The sequence below is a fragment of the Myripristis murdjan genome, chromosome 16, assembly GCF_902150065.1.
Source record: "Myripristis murdjan chromosome 16, fMyrMur1.1, whole genome shotgun sequence".
NCBI classification, from domain to species: domain Eukaryota; kingdom Metazoa; phylum Chordata; class Actinopteri; order Holocentriformes; family Holocentridae; genus Myripristis; species Myripristis murdjan.
The window spans coordinates 18,607,501-18,634,009 of record NC_043995.1 but is presented as its reverse complement, the minus strand read 5'-3'; the positions used below and the strand labels follow the sequence as shown (position 1 = coordinate 18,634,009).

General features: G+C 42.8%; 2 protein-coding genes across 2 annotated transcripts; one reads left to right on the top strand and one right to left on the bottom strand.

The window, feature by feature from the left end:
• Positions 1-19: 19 nt before the first annotated feature.
• Positions 20-11,208, top strand: erp44 (endoplasmic reticulum protein 44). Its single transcript, XM_030072164.1, has 11 exons — positions 20-178; positions 3,128-3,200; positions 3,516-3,555; positions 4,042-4,157; positions 5,284-5,468; positions 5,573-5,688; positions 6,062-6,236; positions 6,970-7,081; positions 7,238-7,379; positions 9,480-9,582; positions 9,691-11,208. The coding sequence occupies exons 1-11, from the start codon at positions 119-121 to the stop codon at positions 9,799-9,801; spliced, it is 1,233 nt and encodes a 410-aa protein (XP_029928024.1). The 5' UTR covers positions 20-118; the 3' UTR covers positions 9,802-11,208.
• Positions 11,209-11,284: 76 nt separating this feature from the next.
• On the bottom strand, positions 11,285-22,143 carry stx17 (syntaxin 17). The gene is made up of 7 exons (XM_030072165.1): positions 21,932-22,143; positions 20,604-20,734; positions 20,401-20,466; positions 17,524-17,838; positions 16,173-16,223; positions 14,388-14,474; positions 11,285-12,475 (listed from the first exon to the last, which is right to left on the bottom strand). The coding sequence occupies exons 2-7, from the start codon at positions 20,724-20,726 to the stop codon at positions 12,221-12,223; spliced, it is 897 nt and encodes a 298-aa protein (XP_029928025.1). The 5' UTR covers positions 20,727-20,734; positions 21,932-22,143; the 3' UTR covers positions 11,285-12,220.
• Positions 22,144-26,509: the final 4,366 nt, after the last annotated feature.

Genomic DNA, 26,509 nt, shown 5'->3' with positions numbered 1-26,509 from the left:
TTCCGTGGTCACCGTGAGATTGGTTCGCCGTCCGTTTCCTGCTGCAGTGAGGAGAGAGGCGTCGAGATAGACTGGGAAGACTGAGCAACATCATAACCTCCACTAACTGTAATATACAATGAAACTGTTACCCACATTTCCCTCTGTTGATGTCCGCTTCTTCACAGTCATACTGCTGGTAAGCATCTGCACCCCAGCGCTACAATTTACATTAATAGTCCATTACTGTTAAGCTAGCCAGCCAAGCTAACGTTAGCCAAGAAACGTTAGTTAGCCTGCTGCTAGGGGGCTACCAGCTAGCTGATGTACCTGTCTTGATATGGGACATGGCTAGGAAAGTGGCTAACATACCTAGCCAGCCGGTTCAGTCGCTTTTGGAGGTGCAGCTAGCTCGCCATATCACTGAGATGGCCCACTGACTGTACCACCCAGAGACGCAGAGCTACTTCTGTGACATAACCAAGTTATCCAACTGTGATGCTAACTTAGTCGCTAAGGTGTTAAAGTGACTCGCCGTATATAAACACAGTGTTAGCCACACGGCATCAGAATAGTTCAGATTGGATTAATTGATCACAGAGCGGCAGGCGAGTCACAACTAAGTTTGCAGAAGTGAGAGAAGAGTCAGCTAGGCTAGTTGCTGCCAAATACTGTGATCTGTGCACGGATTGCTAACTGGTAGCATGGTTGACCAAAGCGCATTGGTGGATGAATTGGTGTGTGTGTGTGCTACGTTTTATCAATCTTAAGGTTTGGTGCATGATATACACTACGAATGCATAAAGTTATTGTCAGACTGTTTCGTGCATCGGTATCTTGCTCCCCCGGAATGATGCTAGCCGGTTGGTGAATTCCTCTGTTGTGGCTCATTCTTATTGGCTGACAACCCGGAACTTGACACACAGCAGATGTTCTCCTGTTTGGAGAGTTTGGGCCCGAATTGAAAACTTTGCTTTCATCCCTAGCTCCGGGCTGCGGATCAGTGCTTTAACAGAGATTAGAACAACAATCCTGACATTTCACCCCAGACTTTGGCTCTTGTATTCAGTATTTAGGCACAGCTTAAACCTTATGTTGTCACTGTTACAATGCCTCTCCTTGCAAGGGGAATCGAGAAAATATTTTTAGCAGCCCAAAGGTATTGACTGTCAGTAGACTGTCACATACTGTAAGGTCAACTTACCACGCTGGCACTCTATATTTATGGTGAGCTCTGATTAGAGGTTTGTGTGTGAATGCAGTGGCCAAAGCAGTTTTCTTTCGTATTTATTTACATTTTTAGGACAATCACACAGTTTCCATTAAAACCAAACATGGAACACACCAAGCCCTTTTTGTTTCATTATATACAGGCTTGGCTGGTGTATCATCCAGGATTAATGAAGATGTGTTCGCTTGTCACAACATCGGGGTGGGTTGGGGGGGGTGGGGTTGTTAGCACATATCCTGTTTGAATAGGATCGCCAGTAAACTGAGATCAGCTCAGATAAGCACACACCACAGCAGTTACATTTGAGTCATCATGAATGTTGTTGAAGTGTTGACTAGAATGACTGGCACACATAGTAGAGGCAGTGGATGCCATTCTTACTTCCTCTCTGGCACATGGTTTGTCCCCAGCCTCAGCGCTCTGTCTGGCATTCTGCATAGTTAACTTCTCACTGCCATTTGAGATGTTCTCCCGGCCTTATGCTGCATTGCATTCACAGTTGGAGTTTGGGAAATTCCCAGTTGATATGTTGTCATTACAACCATCATGTATTCTGCTGATGAGCTGTTTTTTCCAGCTAAGAAATCATGCAACACCTGATGGTATCTCATTGATCATTCTCAGTGTTTTTGTAGCTTGATAGCATAGAATGTGAGCAACTGTGAGTGCAACTTTACTTTTCAAATACCTGTGTTAATAATTCAACATAGTGTACAGGTGTTTTGATGGATTTAAGAGCATGTATTGATGGAAGTTGAAGCAAAGTTTGGGAATGTTAGAAGTAAAGCTATGTAACTAATTTATAGTGTATGCTGTGATGCTGACATTGAATGAGATCGTCTCAAAAATATTGTTACCTTGGAATTCCAACTTGAAAGGGCTGTTCTGTTGCATTTTTCAGAGAGGAATTTTTTCCACTTTTTGACGTCTGTGGTATGCAGTATAAGTCAAGCCTCTGGCTGTTGATCTCTAATAGATAAGATTCCATTGTTTGATGGATAAAATGCCTCAGAAAAAAGTTGATGCATATAAAACTGTGTGCTTTATCTTTTTGTGTTGTCACAAGCATTAAGTAGACACACAGAGAATAAGAACAACTACTGGAAGTGGAAACAAGGTCTCTGTGCAGGGTGGCTGGGTTCACTCTTAGCTGACAGGGTGAGGAGCACAGTGATCTGGGAGGACTTTGGTGTCGGCGCTGCTTATCTGCATTCTGACGTGTCAAGTTGAGGTGGTTCTGTTACCTGGTAAGAATGCCCACTGGATGCCAGCCTGTGGAGATCTGTCAAACACAGGTGACTGTCAGTGGAGCCTAGGATGTACTGGAGGGACTAACTTCTCCCTGCCGGCCTGATGGCACCTTGGGATCCCCCAGCAGGAGCTGGATAGACAATGTCAGGACTGCTCTGCCTGCCTTGTTGCCACTATGAGCCTGATTTAGATAAAATGCAAGAAAACAGATGGAAGGGGGCGTCCAGGTGGTTCACCTGGTAGAGCACACACCACGCATATCAAGGCTGAGTCCTTACCACAGCGACCCGGGTTCCTGTGTCTCTGCTGTCACTATCTAAAGAAAGAGGAATGCCCACAAAATGATAATCTGCAAAGAAAACAGATTGAAGGATATCTGTTTGTTTTAGATGGTTGTGCCAGCCACATAGGCTACACTTTAAGGCATGATTTAAATAGTGGGGTTAGTTTATGACTTGCTTTGTGTGTGAGAACAGGCCTAAAACTGGTGTTAAACCTCATCCATGGTGGGTCACTCTTAGGTATGCAGGACACATGTTGATGGCCTTACTACTCTGTGATAGCGCAGTGTATTTGCTCACTCACTTAAATAGACTTAATCAATGTTGTCTGTCTTTTTGTGTGTAGTTGTCTTATTTAATCCCTGTCTCCCTTGTGTGTCTATAGGTGATGGGCCTCTCTACTCCAGGACAACCTGAAATCACCAGCCTGGACACGGGCAACATTGACGATATCCTCAGTAAGGCATCACACTTTACTCTTTGAAAGCATAGTAACGAATAACCATCCATGCTCTCCTCCTTTTCCCAGCGTTCTTTCTTTGTTGTCTTCGAGGGACGCCTATTCCTTTTCCCCATCCTCCTCTTGATGTATTTGATTCCTTAAGCACCAGAAAACTCGAGGGCTTAAGTCTAATTAGCCTAATTGAGCGCTAATTTTACAAGCAGTAAAATATTCTTTAATGAGTGTGCATTTAGTATGCATTAAGTATTCTTTAATGTATTCAGTAATGTCTTGGAGCTTATATGTATTTGTTGTGTGTGTTTCCTTGCAGATAATGCTGGGGTGGCATTAGTGAATTTTTATGCAGACTGGTGAGTGTGTTGCTGCTCTGTAACGTGTCCCTCAGTTACTGGACCTCTGCTTTTTATGTCAAGTTTTTGTTCACCATGTTCTGATGCAATGCTACGTGCGTTTTCTGTGAATGACACACATTGCCATATGCATAATCTGATTGCTATCGTGGGCTTTTTGCTGTCCAAATGAAATTTAATACTGTGAATCCAAGGGCAGTGCCTGAGGTTCAATTTGTATTTTACACCCAGAAAACACCAGGTAATGTGTTTTACTCTGGCAATGTGCGAGACTGACTTTAAGAAGTGTGTTGCTTCTTGTATCGATTGAAAGCATAATCAGCTGCCAGCATTATGAAATCCTGCAGAATTTATTACCATAGGGCATATACTTGGAAAAAAAAAAAAAAAAGCAAATTTTCTTGAACATCATGCAAAGCACTCTGACCTAACACCACCTCCCCTCTTTCTCTGTCTACCTGCCCTGCCCACCTCCACCCCCCACAGGTGTAGGTTCAGTCAAATGCTTCATCCTATTTTTGAGGAGGCATCTAACGTGGTGAGGGAGGAATATCCTGACACTAAGCAGGTGGTGTTTGCTCGTGTTGACTGCGACCAACATCGTGAGTCTTTCTTGCTTTCTTATTTCTTACTGTCCTTTTTTTTGTTTTTCAGCACTTTGTAATTTTATCAAGGATACCGTCAAACAACAACAATGTGTTATGTGTTGTAAATTGAGTTGAGTTTTTTCATCTTTACTGACTTAAATTCCGACATCCTGGCCATACGGCAAAAGAACAGACTTGACTTGAACAGTAGTGGTCATGGAATTACTGGAAAGTCATGCAATTTTGAAGTGCATTCCATAACGGGGAAGTCAGGGAAAGTAATAACTTCTTGGGACAACTCATGGAACACCATGGAATTTTGGCAGACTTAATTTACAAAAACAACAACAACAACAACAACACTATTGATTCATTGTGTTCACATTATGTTAATTTCCCCTGCAGGACAAACAGAATAATAAAATTGAGCAACAATCTGTTTACAATTTTGGTCAGGGAAAAATGTCAAAAATTCCACATTACAGCAATAAGAAAAGTCAGGGAATTTTGCGTTTTACAGCGTGGGAATAAAGTGATTATTTATTTATTCTTCCTTTTTTTTTATAATGGTCTCCTAAACTTCTGGAAAGCACACATACACACATTCTATACATAAGTCAGAAGCAAGACAGACAGACACACACACACACACACACACACACTTTACTATGTTAGATGCACATATGTACACTTAGATGCCAACCACACCAAAGAACAGACACATAAACCGCTAGCCTCAGCCTTTTGAGATAAAGCAAATTAAAGAGAATTATTGATGACCTGCAAACTGTTTGAAGGCTAATGACAAAACTGCTGCTTCCTGTGAAGACTGGAGGCTTAGAGACACCCTGCAGAGAGATTGACACCTGCCACATGCACACACACACACACACACACACACACGCTCATTCACTGTGTGCAGAGAGAATATTTACTCTTGGTGGGGGGCAGCTTTCATGTGAGGGATCAGAGCTTGGAGCTGACTGAAGGCAGTGTTTTCAGACTGAGGTTTAACCACCGTCTCTGTCACCGCTCCTCACCCCATCCACCCGTCCCCATGTGTTTTTTTTACTCTGCTGCCTTTTCCTCCTCATCAATAGATTTGTCCTTCTTTACTTACTTCTCCCCTGTTACTGTGCAGCGGACATAGCACAGCGGTACCGCATCACTAAGTACCCAACGCTGAAGTTGTTTCGCAATGGGATGATGATGAAGAGGGAGTACCGGGGTCAGAGGTCAGTCGCGGCCATCGCTGACTTCATCCGCCAGCAGAAGGTCGACCCCGTGAAAGAGATACTATCATTGGAGGAGGTTAATACTATAGATGTGAGTGGCAAACACACACGCACACACACACATTTTTACCCAATAAAATAAAATGGTGCCAGCCCTTTTCCCAACACTGTTTTTCCTCCTGTCTCGTTCAACAGAGAAGCAAGCGAAACATCATAGGCTATTTTGAGAGCAAGGACTCAGAAAACTATCACACGTTTGAGAAGGTTGCCAACATCCTCCGAGATGACTGCATGTTCTCAGCTGCCTTTGGGTGAGACACAAAGACAAACGCCATACAGACGTGTTGAAAGTAATGCCTGTGTGTAGCAGGCTTGAGCATTGTCCCAAATTTAATGCAGTATTGTCCCATTATATTATTGTGGTAACATTTTAAAAAAAAAATCACTTTATTTATTTCCGTCTAAACTCCTCTAAAACCAGCTAAATTGAAATGTTGTTAAATGATTTTTGGAGGAGTTCAATAATGTGGAAAATACCACAGATGGCTGTAAATATCACAATATTCATTACGATCTGATATCGGCCCAAGCCTTCTTTGTAGTTCATTTGTTCAGGTTTTGTCGACATTTTTCCATTTGACTTATCCCAATCCTGAACCTTTCTTACCTGTTTTACTCCTGCAGTGCGGTGTCGGAGTCGGAGCGCTTCAGTGGAGACAATGTGATCTACAAGCCAATGGGGGAAAGCATCCCTGACATGGTCTACCTGGGGTCACTCACCAACTTCGACCTGACCTACGCTTGGGCCCAGGACAAATGTGTGCCGCTGGTCCGGGAGATCACATTTGAAAACGGAGAGGTGTGTCCCCTGTTTCAACTCTTGGCACACTGCCAGAGTGACAATAATTATTTGCTGCTTTGTGTTTTTTTTGTTATCATTTTTTGAATGTTTATACATGGATAAGTAAGTGCACTTACAGAGATGATAGACACAGTGAAGACAGGTTGAAGGATATGTATATTTGAGGCTTTGGTGTGTGTTCAGTAGCAGACTGAACCACAAACAGCTCCTGCCTCCATGTTTCTTTTACACCGTTTCCACTGACCTGAGATCCTGCTGACATCTGAGACTTGAGCTCAGCGTAAACAGGTTAGCGCGGCAGTTTAGTTCCATGTTCTGAACCTGCCACACTCCCAGGTAACTATCGGCTTTGACGCTGATCAGCAGAGGTGTCAGTGGGTCACCTGCATTAGGCACGATGATACAGCACATGCTCTACATTTTAGTTTGGCAGTCCTTACCTCAGTGTAATTTTAACCTATGGTATATGTTAAATTACTGCTAAATCACCATTTTTTGGACTGGACTCTTTACTTATGTTCATAATGCATTTGTAATGAGAGACGACCGGGACCAAACGTTGCAGAAAATGCTGTGCTTCAGTCAGGTGGCAAGGTTGTGGCACCAGTTGCCTTGGAGGTGAAATATGCAGTCTGGGAAATGATTATAACAAACACCTATATAAACTCCACATGCTTGGTGGAAAAAAATGGTATTTGACTGTGTGCATGCGTTTGTGTGTGTTTTCCAGGAGCTGACTGAAGAGGGGATCCCATTCCTCATCTTGTTCCATGTAAAGGAAGACACTGAGAGTTTAGAGAAGTTCCAACACGAGGTGGCTCGCCAGCTTATCAGCGAAAAAGGTGAGTGTGTCCGGCAGTAGTTGTCGTTGTTGTCACACAGTTTATTGATACTTGATCCCTGAAATATCTAAGTGTTGAGTTTGGGCTGAGTCTAACTGCCCTGAGTACATCATTGGTGTTTATAGTATGTAAGACGGAGTTCCTCTCTCCTTTCAGGGTCTATAAACTTCCTGCATGCAGACTGCGATAAGTTCCGCCATCCACTGCTGCACATTCAAAAGACTCCTGCTGACTGTCCTGTCATTGCTATAGACTCATTTAGACACATGTATGTCTTTCCCGAATTCAAAGATCTCAGGTAGGTACCTCTGCTCACTTCCCTTATCAGAAGATGTGCTTTTGTATGTGAATAAACTGTGTGCGCAGCTGTTGGTGCTTCAAACTGTAGATATGTTTTCCTTAAGTACAGTAAATTTCTTCACACAAATATAGCATTTACACACACACACACACACACACACACACATAGACACACACCATGATATGCTGCTTACAGAACACCAGAGAAATGTCACACCTCTTAAAATCCATCCTTTATTAATGGGCCAGGACACCGGAGCTAATGTGACATGATTTGGCACGTGCAATTAGTGCTAAACTAATCCAGTCTAATCTAATTTAATCTTATTTATTCTGCCCCCCACCACTCTGCCTCCTCTCCTCCCCAATCAGAGTTTGATCAGATAGACAGAGCCCTGAGGACTGACCAGCCCTCCACAACCTAATTACATCACATCACTATCTCCCCACCACTGCATGTGGCACACAGCTTGTAATTACATTAGTGCAGTGTATGTTATATATATGCGCGTGTGTGTGTGTACGTGTGTGTGTGTGTTAGCATGCTGTTCTGACACACAGGGTTATCTGTGATTGGGCACCAGCTCTGTCTGTGTGATAGGACAGCAGCTCATGACCTTCTGTCATTAATAAGCACACTTCACAGGACAGGGTTGATATGGATTAATGTCGCTTCACGGCACATCTACACAGACCTAATATTGTCTGTTGCTGCCCAAAGCAATATTTTATATTGGTGGCTAATTCTGATCTGCACTATAGTAGGACCTGCCCTGTCTTTATTGCTGACCTTTGTGTGTGGGAATGTGTGTCAGATGCAGCTGTCAGGCTCACAATAAATGTGTATGAGGTTTGGGCCCGTAAAATTGCGATATTTACAGTCGTATGTGATATTGGGACATGTTTTGAATGTCTATGCAAGACAGTTCTTCAGTGTTGAATCAAGCTATTTGGCAGGCATTATTCTGAAAGGTGTAAGAAATTGGGTATTTGTATCCAAGGGTGCAATTCTTATACAGTACAATAGCTATTTTTAAGCAGTTTTTGCACAAAAGTGCTTTCTTGATTTATTAATAATTTTTGTTTCAGACTCATTGATGTAGAGTAAATGTAAAAAAAAACACTGAATTAAAAAATTTGGCAAGACTTTGTTTAGATAGTCCCATATAGATATTCAACAGAATGTAAATTGATATATTTTATATAAGAATTTAGTAGAATACCAGTAAGTCGTAAATTACATTTCATCGTGTCCACAAAGTATTATTATGGATCCCACTGGAGTTCTGGACAAGTGATGCCCACCAGCACTGTGATTGGTCATAACATTTGTTGGCCTGTTGTCCATTTACTAAAACAGATATGCTGTCACCCAACCACAACCCTAACATTAACTCTGTGGGCGGGTCTCGCCCATAACGCTGGTGGGCCTGATAATCGTGGGCGTCCAGCAATAATGTCAACTAGACCTCCCTGTTTGTTAATATTCAGCAAACACATACAGCAGAATGTCAATAGATACATCAGTCTGTTGTTGAAATTTAATTTATGGTTGTTGACTTTCTCTTGACCTCTTGTTGATATTTAATTTATATATCAGTTGACATTCTGTTGAACATCTAAAGGGGACAATCCAAAGAAAGTGTGGCCAATTTTTTTTTCTCAAAAATTGATTAAATCTACATTGCAAATTTCAATTCATTGTCAATTGTCTCATTGACTCTACATAATTTACTGCCTCACCTGTCTGACACCTGTGTATCTATATTGTATGAGTGTGGTCTGTCTCTTATTGTTGCTGTTGTTCTTAACCATGTAGACTCAACCATCATATTTTGTGCTTATTTCACATTTTTTTTGTCAGTTGAGTCTAAAGGGTCCTGTATTCAGCGCAGTTTTCTCATATCTCACCGTTAACTTCTATGTGATTTTTTTTTTTTTTTTTTTTTTTAATGGCACTGCAGTTAGTGCCAAGTTACCTCCAACACTTGAACAGATGGATTGAGTGACAGTAATGGCATGGTATTAAATTTTGGGTAATATTAAAGCTTAATGTGTATCTCTGTGTATGTGTATGTGTGTGTGTGGTTTTTTTCAGTGTCCCTGGCAAGCTGAGACAGTTTGTGCTGGACCTTCACTCTGGGAAGCTACACCGAGAGTTCCACCATGGACCCGACCCCACAGACAGCACGCCCGGACAGGTCGGCCAGCAGCACACACTACCCACTTGCTGGAAGTCCTAGTTTGCTGTGTCACATGAAATTTGACCCGTTTTGGTTTTTGTTTGACATTGTACACTCCGCCCTCAGGAGGAAACGGGAGGAGAAGTGGCCAGCAGCCCCCCAGAGAGTTCATTCCAGAAGCTGGCGCCCAGTGAGACTCGCTACACCATCTTGAGCAGGGACCGCGACGAGCTGTGACCTCAACGGCCTTCCAGTGATCCTGTGACTCCATGCCACGCCCCGGGGTCAGGGAGGGGGTTAGGGTTGGGACAGGCCAACGGGACAGAACAGCAACACCCAACACCCTTACTGAAGAGAGCGAGAGAGAAGAGGAGAAGGAAAAGAGAAAAGAGAAGGAGGAGAGAGAGGAAGGAGTACGGTCCATGACACAACCATGTTGGAATAACCTATATTTTCATAACTCCTACACATACAATTTTTATTTTGGATAAAATGGAAGAGGGGAGGGGGGAGAAAACCATGTGTGTGTGGGCAGGCGTTAGGGGCATTAGGACATCAAGAGAAGTGTTTTTACTTTTATTTTTTGGAGCTTGTAAATATGTTTGTGCTACGTGGGCGTGTCTGTCATCATTGGTCTAAATTAAATGCAGAGTTTTCTTTATTTTATTCCTTTATTTTACATCACCTTTTTTTTTTTGTAGAAAAACAGAACAGTTCCCTCACTCCAGTTCTATGGTTCCTATCTGTGGGTAGTCCAGTTCAGCCTGTCCGGTGGGAGACACCTGTGGATTCTCACTGACCTCTTGGCTGCATCTCAATAGGACCAAGTCCAGTCAAATCCATTAGCACAATGTACGATAACATGTCTGTTTGGAGTAGCATCATCTCCGCACCTTCCCTGTGCACAGAGTTGTGAAAGAATAGAAAGTAAGATATTTTGGTAACATAATTGCTAATCGGGACCCAAGGCAGAAGACAAGGAGATGCGGCTACTCCAAGCCTATTGAGATGCACCCCTTCTCTTCCTGGTACTAAATTGTTACAGATTATGATGTATGATGTCACTGATTAGCCATAGAGCCTCTAAGCTGTGCTCCCAGGAATCAAATAGACCGAAGAAAAATGTTTTGAAGTGAAGGTGTAGTGCAACATGAACACAAATCTATGAAATGACTGTTTTTTTTGTTTAGCTGTTGTAACATATGTCTTCATGCTGGGGGACAAAGTCAGCATCCTAAAGCCTGAGAGATAAAGGGGAGGGGGAAAGCCCTGTGTGATGAGAAGCAGAATATTTGCGGTCTGGGACTTTTTACTAGTTCTCTTAAAATGGTTTTGTCTACATTTGTCCTCATGGTTTTGGTACAAGTCTAGTTCCTCGAGGTCTGATCACTTTGATTGGATCCAGCAGAGGCCAGAAAAGAGTATTGGGACCCATTTGCCAAGTTTGTACTGTACTGTGCGTCCTGCCCTTCCATAGAGGCCAACAGAAGCCTGCATAGTGACATATCAGCCCACATACAGGAGAGGAATGGAGGGGAGGGTTGAGATGGAAGAAAGGTGATGCCATTTTTAAATTCAGTCATCTCAGAGGGGGAGAAGAATCAAAAAAATGGAAAAAAGTAAATTAAAAACCATTTTACAGGATTCTGTGTTGTCTATTTGTTATTTGTAGTCATTAAACATTTGTCTTTTCATTTAGTGTTGATTTCATCTGAAGAATGGACATGGACCTTGACTGGAAAGAGGCAGTTTATTTAGAAAGACAGCAGCAGCATAATAAGCAATATATTGCGGGCTCGTACACCGTGTTTGAGCTAGACCACCCCAAGCTATGAAGTGATCTACAAAGTGGCACTTTGGCATTTTTGTGCAATTTGGAGTTCACATTTAAAAAAAGAAAAAAAAAAAACTATATACAATATATTTATCTACATAAACATCTCTGTAGTAACACATAACATATAAATTATAACACACCACAGGGATGTTGCTTCTCTCAATACATGATTCCCGGTTTTATCTCAGTAGTAGCTCAGAGTTCACTTGGGGACAGCAGTTGTGGCATTTCATCCTGCACACAGAGCAACCCTGCTCTTCCTCAATAAGGGGATACTGAGGTAACTGGTAAACTCAAGCCCTAGTCAAAAATCAATGATGGCAACATAGTTGGAGAAACATACACACATTTGGGGCTCTAGTTAGACTGTTAGTGTCTGACAAGCGTTTGGTCTGTTTAACAGCAAAACATATCTTATTACTTGAGGAAGGCACTTGGAGGCGTGGCACACTGATCCATCACACACTAAGCTCTGTAGTGTAACTGCTATCTTTGTACTTGCTAAGCTCAGAATAAAATCAGTTGTGTATTTAAAACTAGAGTGATATCCTGACAGAAACAGTATTCACACAGACAGTCACATATTGTACTCTTAAATGACGCTGTGGGGAAAGTCATGGTTTTACAGCAGTGCTGGGTGATCAGGTTTAATAGCATTTCTTTTTGAAGCACTCTTTAATAGAGAGCAGAGTTGGAGGTCTTGCCTGTAAGGAACATCAGTCACAGCAATTGACCGAAGCAATTTGCCCAGCAATTGAGGTCAGAGGTCATACCTTCCTTGGCTCAAGCTATGATTGGCTAACCAGAGGTCTTGGGTGGTCACTTGTCCTTGTCTGACTGTGGCTCGGCTTCTGCTTCTGTGGGTGGCGCTGTCAGTTGCTTCATCTGTAGCTCCACTCGGGTTTTGCGGTGTTTCTGGATCAAGTTGCCCCCTGCAAAACCCAGGGCCCCACCTCCCACCGCCGCAGCCACCCCTGCAGCTTTAAACCCCGCCAGCAGGCCGATGGGACCCCCCAACACTCCGCCCAGCAGGGCCCCAGCCACCGGCAGCACTGCCAACCTGTAGCCCACCGCCTTGAGAAACAAGCACACGGAGAAAGGAAGAGGAGATGTTTCAGATTAATTGGTTGAATTTAGGTGAAAGCAAGCAGAATGGAAAATAAACAGACTCCCAATTCAGCAGTTGAAATGAAAGACGCACGTACACACACACACCTTTGGAGATGCTGGTCCTTTAATGCTTCAAGACACAGCATGCGATAGTGTTTAGATGTGTCTATCCTTTCATGATCACACATCAACACACAGAGGGGAGAGAAAAAACACAAACAGGCCTACATGCGTAAATGTAAACTCACACTTCCATTGCTGCATCAAAGCCTCGCGTTTTCATTATCTTCATTTATGAGAAATCAGGCAGATGTGGCCTGCGTGTTATTACGGCTGTTATCATCAGAGTGGAAGGTGCTCTTTGCTGATGGCAATTAATGAGTGACTTCTCTGACCATCCTAACACACACGCACACACACATACGCACACACTTGATTAACACCACCATTAAATTAATCTAGTTCAAAAGCTAGCATTCCTTGTCCTCATCCCTGTGGCAGTTGAGGGAATTTTAATTTCATCCAAGTTGAGTTGAAAGGAGTCGGTACAGGTTGTGGAGGATGGGGGGAAATGTGGGTATTTGTGAGTCTGACTGTGTAATGTCTGACCTGATGACAGATAACAGGCTTTCAAACACACGCTGAAACATCTGACATCCCTCTCATCTCCTTTCTCTCTCCTCACCCCCTTTGCTTAATGTGCAATCCACTGCCTCCTGTGACACAGACAGCAAACACACCTGCCCACAATGCAGAGGTCAACTTTTGGCCATATTTCTATCTGTGTAAAATTTAATTGAAATTGCTACTTTTCAAAAAAGATATTTGTCATCCATTATTTTTGCAGGCCTTATTAAATAAATAATATGACTAAAGATCAAAATGTGGAGGTCAACAGCAAGGGTCTGGCATAACCCTCCCTGCTAAAGAGATTTTATTAAAATTGCTTTTTTTTTTAAGCAAATTTTCAGACAGTGGTGGCCTTTTGTAATGACTTTTTCATGACTCATCGTCTGACTTTTTTTCCGTGACACTTCACTTACTCTCTGCTCTCTCTAGATTTTGCGAAATACATTATAATCCTGACTAAGTGCCATTCTTGTTACTGTCAGCTCTGAATGTCTGTTGACTTTCTAATTACAGTTTAAACAACTTCACACCCTCATTACTATGTATCTAAAATTGAGGCAAAATATATATAAAAAAAACAAAAAACAAAGATAAAATACAATGATTAAATGCAATGTCTTTGATTTTCTTTCATTACCAGTAAATTTTGCTAAACCAAAAATATTTATTATGATTAAGACTTTCTAGGCAGAAATCAGAAATGCATAGGTATTCATGACTGTATGTGTGGTAACAGGTAGTTCATTCTGGGTATTAGAGACAGCGAGTTCAACACAGAGTCTGTAATATGTGTAAAGGGCCCTGACCTGTCTGTGTGTATTATACTCCATGTGAGTGTCAGTGTGTGTGTGTGTGTGTGCGCACTTGTGAAACAGTGTACAAGAGTGTATTGAACTGACAATGGAAACCGAAATGCTGCTCCTGAAAAGCTATTAAACAGTCATTCAAACCTCTCCTTAATGTTGCACAAGCACGCACGCACACACACACACACACACACCGAGACTCTCCTGTCACCCCTCTCATCCTACCTCTCTATCACTCTTCCTCCCCTCCACTCCTCTCTATCCCTCTCCTCTCTCTATTTCCTTAATTGCAGCTTTCCTCCGTATTCGAACGGATCAATAAGGACAAACGCTGTGGAATGGCTGGGAGGCAAAGTGCCATCGATCTCCCCATCTCCCAAACACCACACATGCATCAGTGCAGACAGCGAGATCGTCAGGACACACACGCACGTACACACCTTCCCCAGGCTCTTGGTCCCCTCCTCCACGTTGGCAGCGGCTGTGTTGATGTTGTCTTCTATGCTGTCAATCTTCTCCTGCTGGGACTGATGGACAGGAGTTATACACTGGAGACCGCGCAGACACACTCGCACACACGCACACACACACACGCACACGCACACACACACATACATACATGCAAGCCCACTCACCCACACACACACACGTGTATAAGACCGACCACCTGTGGTGTAGTTCGTTTAACCTGTCCAAATCCTGCTGTACACCACAAGTTCATATTGGAAGTGTGAGAGTGTGTGTCTGTGCCAGTGTGTGTGGCATCGGGTGTGTGTGTGTGTGTGTGTGTGTATTTTGTGACTCTAGGCAGATTCAAGGGGGATTACATTGGGGGTGGGGTGGAGGGGTTGTTGGGCATTGTGTAGCACTCATGAAATATTCAGAGTGGCAGCTGTCTCTCTCCGTGAGGGCTGGACAGACACAGTGACCAAACAACAACCAGAGCACACTCACTCCTTCCTCCTCTTTTTCCTCTCCCTCCGTTTGCACCTCTTCTTTCTCTTTTACCACCTCACACTGAACTCAAAAGTCATCTCATCCTTTATATCGCTCTTTGATAGATTTTTTTTTGATAGATATACTACATATATCCTTCCCTTGTCCATCTTTACTGCTTTGTTACACACATCCACATAAAATCTTTATTTCTGTGACGTTCTGAAAGATTTAACACCTTAACAAAAGACTATGCGTTGCATTAATCGGATTCGTAAATCACTGTTTTTTTTTTTTTTTTTATCAGTAAGAAGTCCGCTCTCTTTCTCTTTGTCCTTGCTGCTTTCTAAAAACCCTGATACTAGAGACACTGGAGCCACATTAATGACCTAAAATAAATAAAGTAATCCAAATAAATAATAAAACACTCCACAAAATTCTGCTACATACTGTGGTCATGCCAATTAGTAGCTATGATTACTTTGGATGATTCGGGAAACAACATTATTTCATTGTACTTTTTGAATCTTATATGAGCATCCTGACTTTCAACTAGTCTAATATTGACAGATTTTCTGATTATTAACAGGGGAACAAAAATCACTATATGCATTCATAAGATGAAAACACTTGCCCAAACACTGAAACAGCTGCTTACACAGAGACTCGCATAGGGACACACCCACACACTCATTTCCACTGTGGCTGAACGCAGGAATATTGCTCCCTTAACAGTGCCTTTCACCCAAGAGACACCACAACAACATGTCTATGCTCTCTCTGCCCCCCCTATGCCTCTGCCTACCTTTTCACCCTAACTATACCTTCACCTCCTCTCTCTCTCTTTCTGACTGGCTCCTTTCACTATTAATCTCTCCTCCCCGCTTCTCTCCCTCCATCCCCGAGGATAGAGCGATAATCTGAGCCGTCTGTTCTCCACCTGCTCCGCTGTATGCCTTGTTCCCTGTCTCCCCCCATGGACGTCTCCTCCACACCCCCCACCACCTCCTCTTGCTTCAGTCGAAGGCCTCAGGGGCCCACCGGCAGTCATTCACCGAGCTCTGTAACTCCTCTCCAAGGAGCCGTACCAGGCGACACACACAGACACACACAGTCAAATAGGCCACTTCCTAGAAACACTCTTCCTAGAAACAACCTCAGCTGCACTTAGATATGCATTGTATGGGCAAATGTGCACGTATGTAGTAGGAGAAATGCATGTAGATGTAAAAGTAAACACAGCGACACAGAGCCAGAAGCACAAAGCAGAGTGGAGTGATCATACTCACATGGACATGCAGAGAAAACTCTGTCACCAAACCATTCAGCTCCTTCAGATCCTGGAAGACACAAGATCACATATTCAACTTTCATACCTTTTAAACTGTGATGGCATACATTATATTTTTAGAACGTGCTACATACATTAGCTACTAACACTGTAACAGTATTTGCAATAGCTGCGACCAGGTACCAGCGTGTGTGTATGCATTCACACTCACACACACAAACTCTCAGACACTTGACCTCCATGGCAAATTTCAGCCTTGTACATAGAAAGCTGCAGTTGCCAGCTTTGTGGATCAAATAAACAGCAATCAGTAAAGGTAAATCGAATAGATTTTTGTGGACAAATGAACTGACGGACCAACAGGATGAGATGGCAGGGCCACACCACTGAAACAGGAACCTCTGTCGAGTCCAGTCATAAGCTGAAAGTAGGGCACGGGGCAAACCATCACCAATGAAAGTACGTCTGTCTGTGTGTGTAGGTGTGTGCCTGTCTATCTTTGTATATGTATGTGTGTGTGTGTGTGTGTGTGTGTGTGTGTGTGTGTGTGTGTGTGTGTGTGTGTGTGTGTCTACAAAGTTTGGCCATATTACATGAATCCCTCTAGAACTTATGCACCTTTTTGTCAAAGGCAACTCCCACTGCCACACCCTCTTCTTGCCAGCTGGCATGAATAGTTCCTCAGCTGTCCGTTCCACAAAATCTTGTGCAAGTCTGTAAACCCATTTCGAAGTTAAGCGATAGGCCACTCCCACTGCCACAAAACACACACCTTCACACACCCACACTTGACCTATTTGCCAAATTTAAGCCTCCTGAGATGAAAACTGTAGCCACGAGAGGATGAGGAAATTTTTGTGGACCACAACCAACCGATGAACAAAGGAAGATATAAAGCTGCTGCTTGCAGCTAAAAAAAACAAAAAAACAATCTAACTGAGATAAATTACAATGGCCAGGTTCTGTTAGCTCAGCAGTTTTCAAAGTGGGGTATGGGGTTTCCCAGGGGTCCTTCAGGGGCTTCCAAGGGCTTCTTAGCAAAATGAAGAATCATTTAATTTCACTACAATTTGGTCATGAAATTGCTACCATACAAAAAATGTACAAGTGAATATTTTAATCTCAACACTTTGTCAATTTGTCAATGTCCAAGTATGGCATCCAGTTTAATCCTTAACACAAACCAAGACACCGTGTCTTCTGAGGTCCCTCAAGCCAAATCACTTCAAATGTGTCGGTCAATTTTGTGGACAGGAACAGTTAAAAGTTTGTAAACCTCTGTGTTAGGATACAGGGATAAACAGGAAAAAACATTGCAGAGTAAACAACAGCACTCGGGATATATGCACCTCCTCCAAGGTGTCCCAAGACTCAGCAGCACTCTGATCGTCAGGGATCTCTGGAAGCTGGAGCTGAACTTGACTGACAGACTCCCCACCCGGCTCCCCGCCCGCATCCTCGTCGGCACGGCAACCGCTGGACACGCAGCTAGCAGGCGGTGGGGCTGGCTGAGGGGCGGGATTAGAGTGCAAGAGCAAGAAGTCTTGTGCAGCAGCTGATGCCCGGTCTCTAACCGGCTTGACGAGCTTCTCCAGGGCGGCGGCATCTTCAGCACGGACTCGACTGCACAGCTTCTCCATCTCTCTGATATTGGCTCTCAGCTGCTGCAGGGACACAAAGGAGGACACGGCTACTCAGTGGGATCGACTAACATGATGAAAAAACATAAATGATGAGCAACGAAAAGAGAGAAAGACAATGAGAGACAATGGAACATTTGACTCACATGCACAGAGGCAGAAAAACATAAGCACTCTACATATTCTGTAGGTAAATTCAACTACAATAGCAAAACCACACACACTTAAGGCATAAAGCATGACAAAACAAGATGCTACATTAAGGCTAACCTGTACAATCACCTAACCAATTAACAAATCAACAGAGGACACTAATAACCACAATCAACTGCAAATACACACCAACATTCAGTAAATAATATACTAGGGCTGCTTTTAATAATTATTTTTAGTTATGATTGATCTACTCACTATTTTGTTGATTAACCAATGATTTAGTCTACAATGTGTCAAAGATAAAGATGAAAAAATGTCTATCACAAGGTACAACAGCCCAAAGTGATGTCTTCAAACTGCTTTGGTCTGCTTTAGTCTAATTGTATAATGATAAAAATGGAGAAAAGTGAGCAAAACCTGGCATTTGTGAGGCTGTAACTGGTAAATGTTTGGTATTTCAACTTGATTATTGACTATAGTATTAAGTGTTTTATCAAAATAACAATCAATTAGAGGAAAAGATCATCACCGGAGCAGCACAGTCTCTTTCAGTAATTTATTTGAATAGAGGTGCAATGTTTCACTACTGTCTGCAACTTCATCAGAGTCAAGTATCAAGACAAAAACAACAGGTTGATACACGATTAACTGTGAGTTGACCATGGCTTCTGCACTTTAATATACTATAAATAACAGAAATGATTATAAACAGTTTAGTGTAATGATCACATCTGCTAAATGCTACTAAAAAAAAGAAAAAAACATACTGTCCAGTAAGCGTCTAGGCCCTGCTCATGCTGACACTCAACACACGACACATAACGGGCTCGGTAAACTGTGCTCTGGTGGGAGGAGGTTGGGGGTGGTGAGGTGTGTGTGTATGGTGGTAGAGGCGGTGGTGGGGGTGTCTTAATAAGGTTCAAATGAGGCTGGGGAACACGAGCCCCTCAATCCCGTCATGCCCTGGGGGTGACAGGAGGATTACATCCCAGCCATCAGCCCCTCAGGCCACAGCAAGGCCAGGGCTCAGGAGGTCAGCACGCTGCCGATAACACATCCCGCTAATTACGCAACATGAATAAACATACATGCATACATACGTGCTTACACACACATGCACGAACAAAACTGAAAAACACTGATTAACACCGGGACAGTTAGGTCACACATCTGTCGGCCTGCAAATTAACCGTGAGCACACTTTCAGTCTGACATGCAGACAGAGAAACGAAAATATTCATGGTAAAACACTATTCTCCCCTCCTCTGTCTCTCAGTTTGTGCAGAAGTGGCTGTGGTAAAAGTGGGTGTATTGAATCTGTGTATGCTTCTCTCTGGAGGTTATCTGGGCTACGGGGAGTAGATGATGTCAATCATCAGCTGGGGCAGAGACTGCTATCTGTCTGTGTGTCTGTCTGGAAGGAGGAAGAGCAGGACAGTGTGTTCAGGGACGGACAGAGGACAAACACCGATAAACATCAATGCAAATAAATGGGCAAAAAGGCAGGCGGGCAAGCAGGATGGTTAAAAACACAGAAATATATGTACAAAATATCAATGGTAATTACACTTCAGGGTCTTAGAGATGCACTATCTACAGTATCTCTCCCACTCTCCTCTCTTTCAGCATGCTACTGTACATTATCACCAATCTTCATCTTACTAAAGGAGTGCACACACACACACACACACACACACACACACAGAGCAGAGTAGACTAACCCCCACCCAAGGTTAACACTATACAGACATGGGAAAGCACTCTGCGCCGATCCCTGGGGTTTGGAGGGTAATGGTGAGAGGATAGGTGTGTGCCTGTTTGGAGTTATTTCACCTTCAGAGACACGGTGGCTTCCAGGCAACAACATCCCCTGAGGCATTTCACACCCACCATGTGAACAAGTACGCACGAAAGCCACGGGCCACACACACATACATACACACACAGAGCAAAGATGGTCCATTGAGATTTTATGACACTTTTTTTGCCCTGATTTTTTAGAAAGTTTCTGTTCAAAATGTTCACTGATTCACTGATATAAGTAGCAACAGTGTAAATATTTATATACACATGTATGTAAGGTGTGTGGAAAAGTTATCTTCTATTTTAAAAGATTTTTGTAGATACACTGTGTTTTTTTTTTTTTTTTTTGTCATGCTAATGCTAAATTTATGTGGCAGTAAATAAATGACCCACTGTGATGACACATGGTTGTGAATGTGAGGTTCATTCTTATGAAGGGAGTGGAATGCATCATAAGACTTGGTGGTTAGCAGATGATGAGAATGCCTCACTACTGGAGAGACAGAATCACTGGCAGGCCTGTTAATGATCTTTCTCTTACGCTCTCACACACACACACACACACACACACGCACAAACATATACATATTTGTGCTTTGGTAGACTTGACAGTGTATCATCATTTACCTGTACGGTGCGGCTGGCATTGATATGCTCCAGATGAAGGCGGTCCCATTGCTGGCAACGCTGGTACTGCAAAAAACAAATGAAAGAGGGTCATTTATCCATCTGTGTGTGTGTGTGTGTGTGTGTGTGTGTGTGAGAGAGAGAGAGAGAGAGAGGGGATGTGAATGTATTTGCATGTGTTCAGTCAGACCTCAGACCCTCACCTTCACTATGTTATTGTGGTGCTTCTGCAGTCTCTCCAGGTCTGTAGGTAAAGCCACTTTAATGAACTTGTGGATCGGTGCCTCCAGGCGCCTCAGTGTCAGCTTGTTGCTTTCTTCTGCCATGAGCCCTCCTGATACCAGAGAGGCATATCATATGCAAGAAAATTTATCCAATAACTATATCAAATAAATAAACTCTCTCTGACATTAGAAAACACACACACACACACGCGCGCACACACACAGGTGTATAAACACACAAATCTGAACTTGGCATTAGGTTTTTGTTACATGCAGTCTGTTTTACTACAGCATTGAGTCCAAGACAAATTTCCCCACGGGGACAATAAAGTATATTGTATTGTGTTGTATTGTATCTTCCTTAGCTACGTAAACAACAACACGTTCACAGACAGGATCTTGTCCACGAAGAGAGAGTGAATGATGGCTGCTTGATATAAAGTTACTGACCGCCAAAGAGTCAACTAGAGAGATGTGTTTTAACAGAACTGAATTACACACCTATATTCAGTAATACACATACATGGCATATATGGCACAGCATGTCTAATACAAACATACAATATCACTGAGAAGATAGACAACCAGATGGGACTACCACTCAATCCCTGTGCCCAAAGACAAGTTTTATTGACACATAACATAAAAACACATAATTGACTCCTTTTTTTTTTTTTTTTTTTTAATTAAAGTGCTGTGCCATTAGCTGTCCCATTACAAAACAACAACAACAACATGACGTCAGCTCACTGAAGTTAAACTGGGGACTGCCCACTGGTCCCAAGGCCCATGACTCAGAAACCTTCCTTCCTTGTCATTATGTGAAGACTGAAGTGTGTAAATTTGGTTAAGGTTAGGCAGGGGTTACTCAGGTTAGGGTTAAGGTCAGGTTAGGGTAGCTGTCAATGAACGCCAACAACTCCACAGTGTGTGTGTGTTTTCAGAGCAATAATGGGCCTTCAGAGCTTCAGTGCGTTTGTTATCGGGATAATGAGCCGTCTGACTATCAAATGAATGGTCTTTTTTGACTCTAATAAACCGTGGGACAAACACAACCGCTAAACTGCGCTCCTAACACATGGGAGTAAACTCACATACACATCATACGGCGGTACATTAGGTAGCCTAGCTGCTAAGTGCTAACACCACCTTAACAAACGCTTGGCATGACTTTGGGTGTTAGGAAGTGGAAAACTGCCCACAAGCACTTTCAGATAACTAGACAGACCTATTAACTTTTTTTTTGACTTAGCCAACAACCGCACACTGTCGGAGATAAGCGACACTTACCAAACGTTTACACTCACCAGTGAAAAAATATTTCGACCGAGGTAATTTACTCGCTAAAGGTTGGTGAGGGCTAGCGTTAGCATACTGTTGAACAAGTTTTCGTTTTCACTCGCCAACTTTCAGGGGCTCTTTCGGTTCAGTTTCTGACAGCGACTCTATTGTTTATAAACAAGCCTCTTCCTAGTGCGCACAAGAATAGTTTCCGACTTAAACCCGCAGCCGCAGCACTTTCTGTTCCTCTCCACCAGCCCAAACAAGGAATAACCATCATTTTCCCATGATATTCATATAGTCTCTGTATGGTGCCCATTCAAGCTTTCATAGTGCTTTTATCGTTTTTCATGGTATTTAAGCTCTTTGATACCACTATAATATTCCTATAATATTCCAAGAGTAGGCTGTTTTGTGGTATTCAGTTCATAACAACATTATCGTGCCTCATAATGTTGACATCTCATGAAATAATAATTAGATTTCTGCAATAGGCTATACACTTATTATGAAGCTATCTGATGGTACTGTGTGATACTTTAACCTTGTTTTTCTGTAAGAACTGTGTACATTATAGGCCTATAGTTTCTTAAAAATAGTTTAGTTAAGGATTTTTTCCCCCCTTTTCTCTCTCAAAGGAGAGGGCAGTGACAGTCCAGTGTCTCTACATAACACACACCTGCCGCTTATTAATGATGATCGGCGGAAATGATGGGCTTATAGCAAAGAGATGAATGATTTGATTTGATCTGGCTTTTGCAGAAGTGTCAACTTGATTTTCATCTTTTAGCTGCCGGGCTTTACGCTATTGACAGCATGAATGTACAGCATCGATCCTGTCACGCAAATAACATTGATTACGTGTGGCATGAAATCTCTGTGTGCGTACGTGTCTTTCAGCGTCTGTGTGTGTGTGTGTGTGTGTGTGTGTGTGTGTGTGTGTGTGTGTGTGTGAGAGAGAGAGAGAGAGAGTGTGTTTGGGGTTCCCCCCTCCTCTACTCTGACTCTGGCTCAACTTGTGTGAGTGGGTCTATTGCATGTTTCCATTCCTCTTTTTTGTCACCTTTTACCTTTGACATTTAGGCCAACCCCCCACACACTCTTCCTGCAGCAGGATGCTTATCATGCGAAGGGCCACAGAGAAAGATACAGTCCCCATCAATAGGGGATTTCCCTTGATGCTGTTCACTTCACTGTGTGTGTGTGTGTGTGTGTGTGTGTGTGTGTGTGTGTGTGTGTGTGTGTGTGTGTGTGTCCATCCACTTCCAGGGGGACTCCCAAGGCTGCAGACAGAGGGGGAGGAACAAAGCTGACTGTGAAAGTCTCAACAGCAGATCATCAAACATGTTTGGGTTCATGTGTTTGTCTGTGTGCATGGTGCATATGTGTGTGTGTGTGTGTGTGTGTGTGTGTGTGTGTGTGTGTGTCAGCCCCAGGACTCAGGTGCCAATCCGTTCCATCTACTGCAGGAAGTTTGTCAGCAGGAGAGGAAGCCAGTAGGGAGCTGCAGCCTCTAACCTCCTGCATCTCACTGTTTTTTAAAGTAGGTGTGATCAGTTCATCCCGGTGGCTCAGTGGGATAAGACACACGCCATGTGCTCACAGTGTCGTGGGTTGGAGTCCAAATCACAGCTCATGTTGCAGGTCTGTAGATCTCTACCCACAGTGAGATACCTGATAAATACCGCAATCTCTGTCTTTAAGTGCAGCTATGATGTGACTGCACAGATTAACTGTGCACCGTCAACCTTTACAAATATTTAGAGCTTTACATTTCCTGTGAGCACCTTTTTATTGTTTATTTGGTTTGTTTAAACACTATTGTTTGTATTTATGCTTTATTTCTGCTTCTATATATGTGTGTCTATATAATGTTACAGGGGTCAGATCATATTTATGCTTGGAACAGAATTAGCTATTAACTCACAAGAAAAGCAGCTGCTTTAAATGTGTGTGTGTGTGTGTGTTCTAATGGGAGCTCTAATTAAGACTCTGGGGGTATCTGCTATCTGTCAGTGCTGATCGATTAGCAGGGAGACTGACAGCTCCTTCTCTGTGTGTGTGTGCATGTGTGTGTGTGCGTGTGTGTGTGTGTGTGTGTGTGTGTGTGTGTGTGCGTGCGCGTGTGTTCTTCGGTCATTCGACTGAGCTCTCTGGTCATGTTATATTACTCGTTAGACAGAAATGTCGCTGTCACAAAAAGAGGATTAGTGCGTTCACGTGCATGTGCACACACACACACACACACACACACACACACACACACACACACACACACACGCACACACACACACACACATCTGTAGATGGTGTGAATGCTCTTTTCCTGCACTTTGATCAAACACAGAGACATCATGATCCCTGACAGGAGCACAAGAGTGTTGAGTATCATAGTCGCCACTGATACACGCACGCACACACACACACACACACACATATGCACACATAGTGGCTAGGTACTCTTCCCTGTCATTATTTTCCTCTAAAGCATGACTGAGCTTTTATGTTACTTTTTAGAATGAAAATAAATTCATTTTGATTATTTGATTATTAAATTAATTTGATTCATTTGTATTGATTTCTATAAACCATATTTTTCTAGGTAATACCAATTTAAAAATCACTGGTAGGCTATAACATAATAGGCAGCATAACTTTTGCAATAAAATTTTGAATTTGTATTCACAAAGTTTGTTATGTGAAGCATTCGTTTTTCCAGGAATGGCATTTATCTGTTGTTGCAAATAAACTCTTCAAATATTTTAGTTTTCCTGGGATAACAGATTTGTACGGTGGTTTGTCAGTTCATAGCTTTCATATCAAGCATCTGTCAACTCAGCAGTGTCCAAATATACTCGCATACTTTATTTTGATGCACCCCCCCCCACACACACGCACACACACACACACACACCAATACACACACTCACACACAGATAGAGCTGTCCACAATGTCACTACCAAACTGTTAACTATCAATCACCTGGGTCTGGGTGTGTGTGAGTGTGTGTTCGCAGTGGTGCCGGTGTGCAGGAGGACAAGAGAGTGAGTGATGGCAGTGACAGTATAGACGGCATGTGCTGTGAAATGTCACCGTGGCGATCGATTGTGTTTAACGAGGCTGGAGGCTGATCTGGACCTCATGCTAACATGAAGCTCCGCTCTCCTCCCTCCTCCTCCCCGTCACTCCCCTCCTTACTCTCCTAATCCCCCCTCTACTCTCTGAGAGCCTGAGGGTCTCGCGGGAGAGTGAGGAGGCCTTTTACCTGTCAAGAGGCTCATGTATCCAGCCAAACACACACACACACACACACACACGGACATACACGCATGCACGAAAATGCAAAATGCAATCATATATGTCAGTGTCAGTTCACATGTGCTCTTTTGTTTACTTTTGAAATGTCCTCTACACACTACTAATATTTAATATGTCTTGTTTTCTCTTTCTTATGAAATCATAAGACTGATTTAAAAAACAAATAACAGCAGTCATAAAAACTCTGGACACAGTCGGGCAGAATAATCAGAACTAGTTTATGATTTCAAAGTGCTGAACAGAAAATCCAGTGAACCAAAAAGAGAAAGAAAAAAAAAAAATCGAACAGGAAACTCAAACCAAAGAGGGACATTGAAAAAACAGCAACTTTTTTCTTTTTTGTTTCTCTTCTTCAAAAAACAATGCACAACTCGTACCACAATATTTGAAAAAGCTAAAAACACTTCAAAATATTAGTTTTGTATATATATATATATATATATTTATATATATTTATATTTATATTTATATCTATAGAATTTGCTTTTTTCATATTTCAAACTGCTGCCGTGAGTGTGTGAGTGGGTGGTGGAGGCCTGGGGAGATTCCCATAGAGCCGCAGTCTGAGACACAAACACAGGTCGAGCTGTTTTGACAGGCTATGGCAGCTCTTAACAGCTTTTAACACACCATGCATATGATCCTGCTTCTCTAAGCGTACACACAAAGACGGTATGCAACCATGTCCTCCACGCGCTCACACAGCCTCCACAATAGAAACAAATACAAAAAAAAAAGAGCATGACTGTGGAATGTTTCACCCCCGGCCTTACGGCTATCTGTCGAACACCCTCCTCTCCCTGCGTCGCCCTCCTCCTCCCTGGAAACAGGTAGGGTGTGTGTCTGTGCTTCTAGTCCCTCTCAGGGTGTAAGTGCTTTAAAAGCCAAATTCTGTCCCGTGTCCATTCCTCCATACTCCTACTCGACCTCTAATTTCAAAAGGAGTTAATAAAAAAAAAAAAAAAAACTACAGCAAGTTCAAGTCTGGGTGACTCAGTCATCAATCGTTAGTGCACAGTATCTCCTCTGCTCTCTAGAGCCTGTCTCTCCCTCTCAGAGCTACTGACGGTACAAGACGAGTCTTTGTATTAAAATAATTTAGAGTTTGAAATGAAATCGTTCCTTCTCCATCTATTCCTTTCTTGTTTTTTGTTTTTTTTTAATAAGATAGCACTTAAGAAATTGCACTTGGATTCAAGAGCCCAACTTGATAGCCACGTCAATGTGTTTATGAGTTGTCTGTGTCCTGCCTTGTGATGCTTCACTGCACACGCAACTGTGTGTG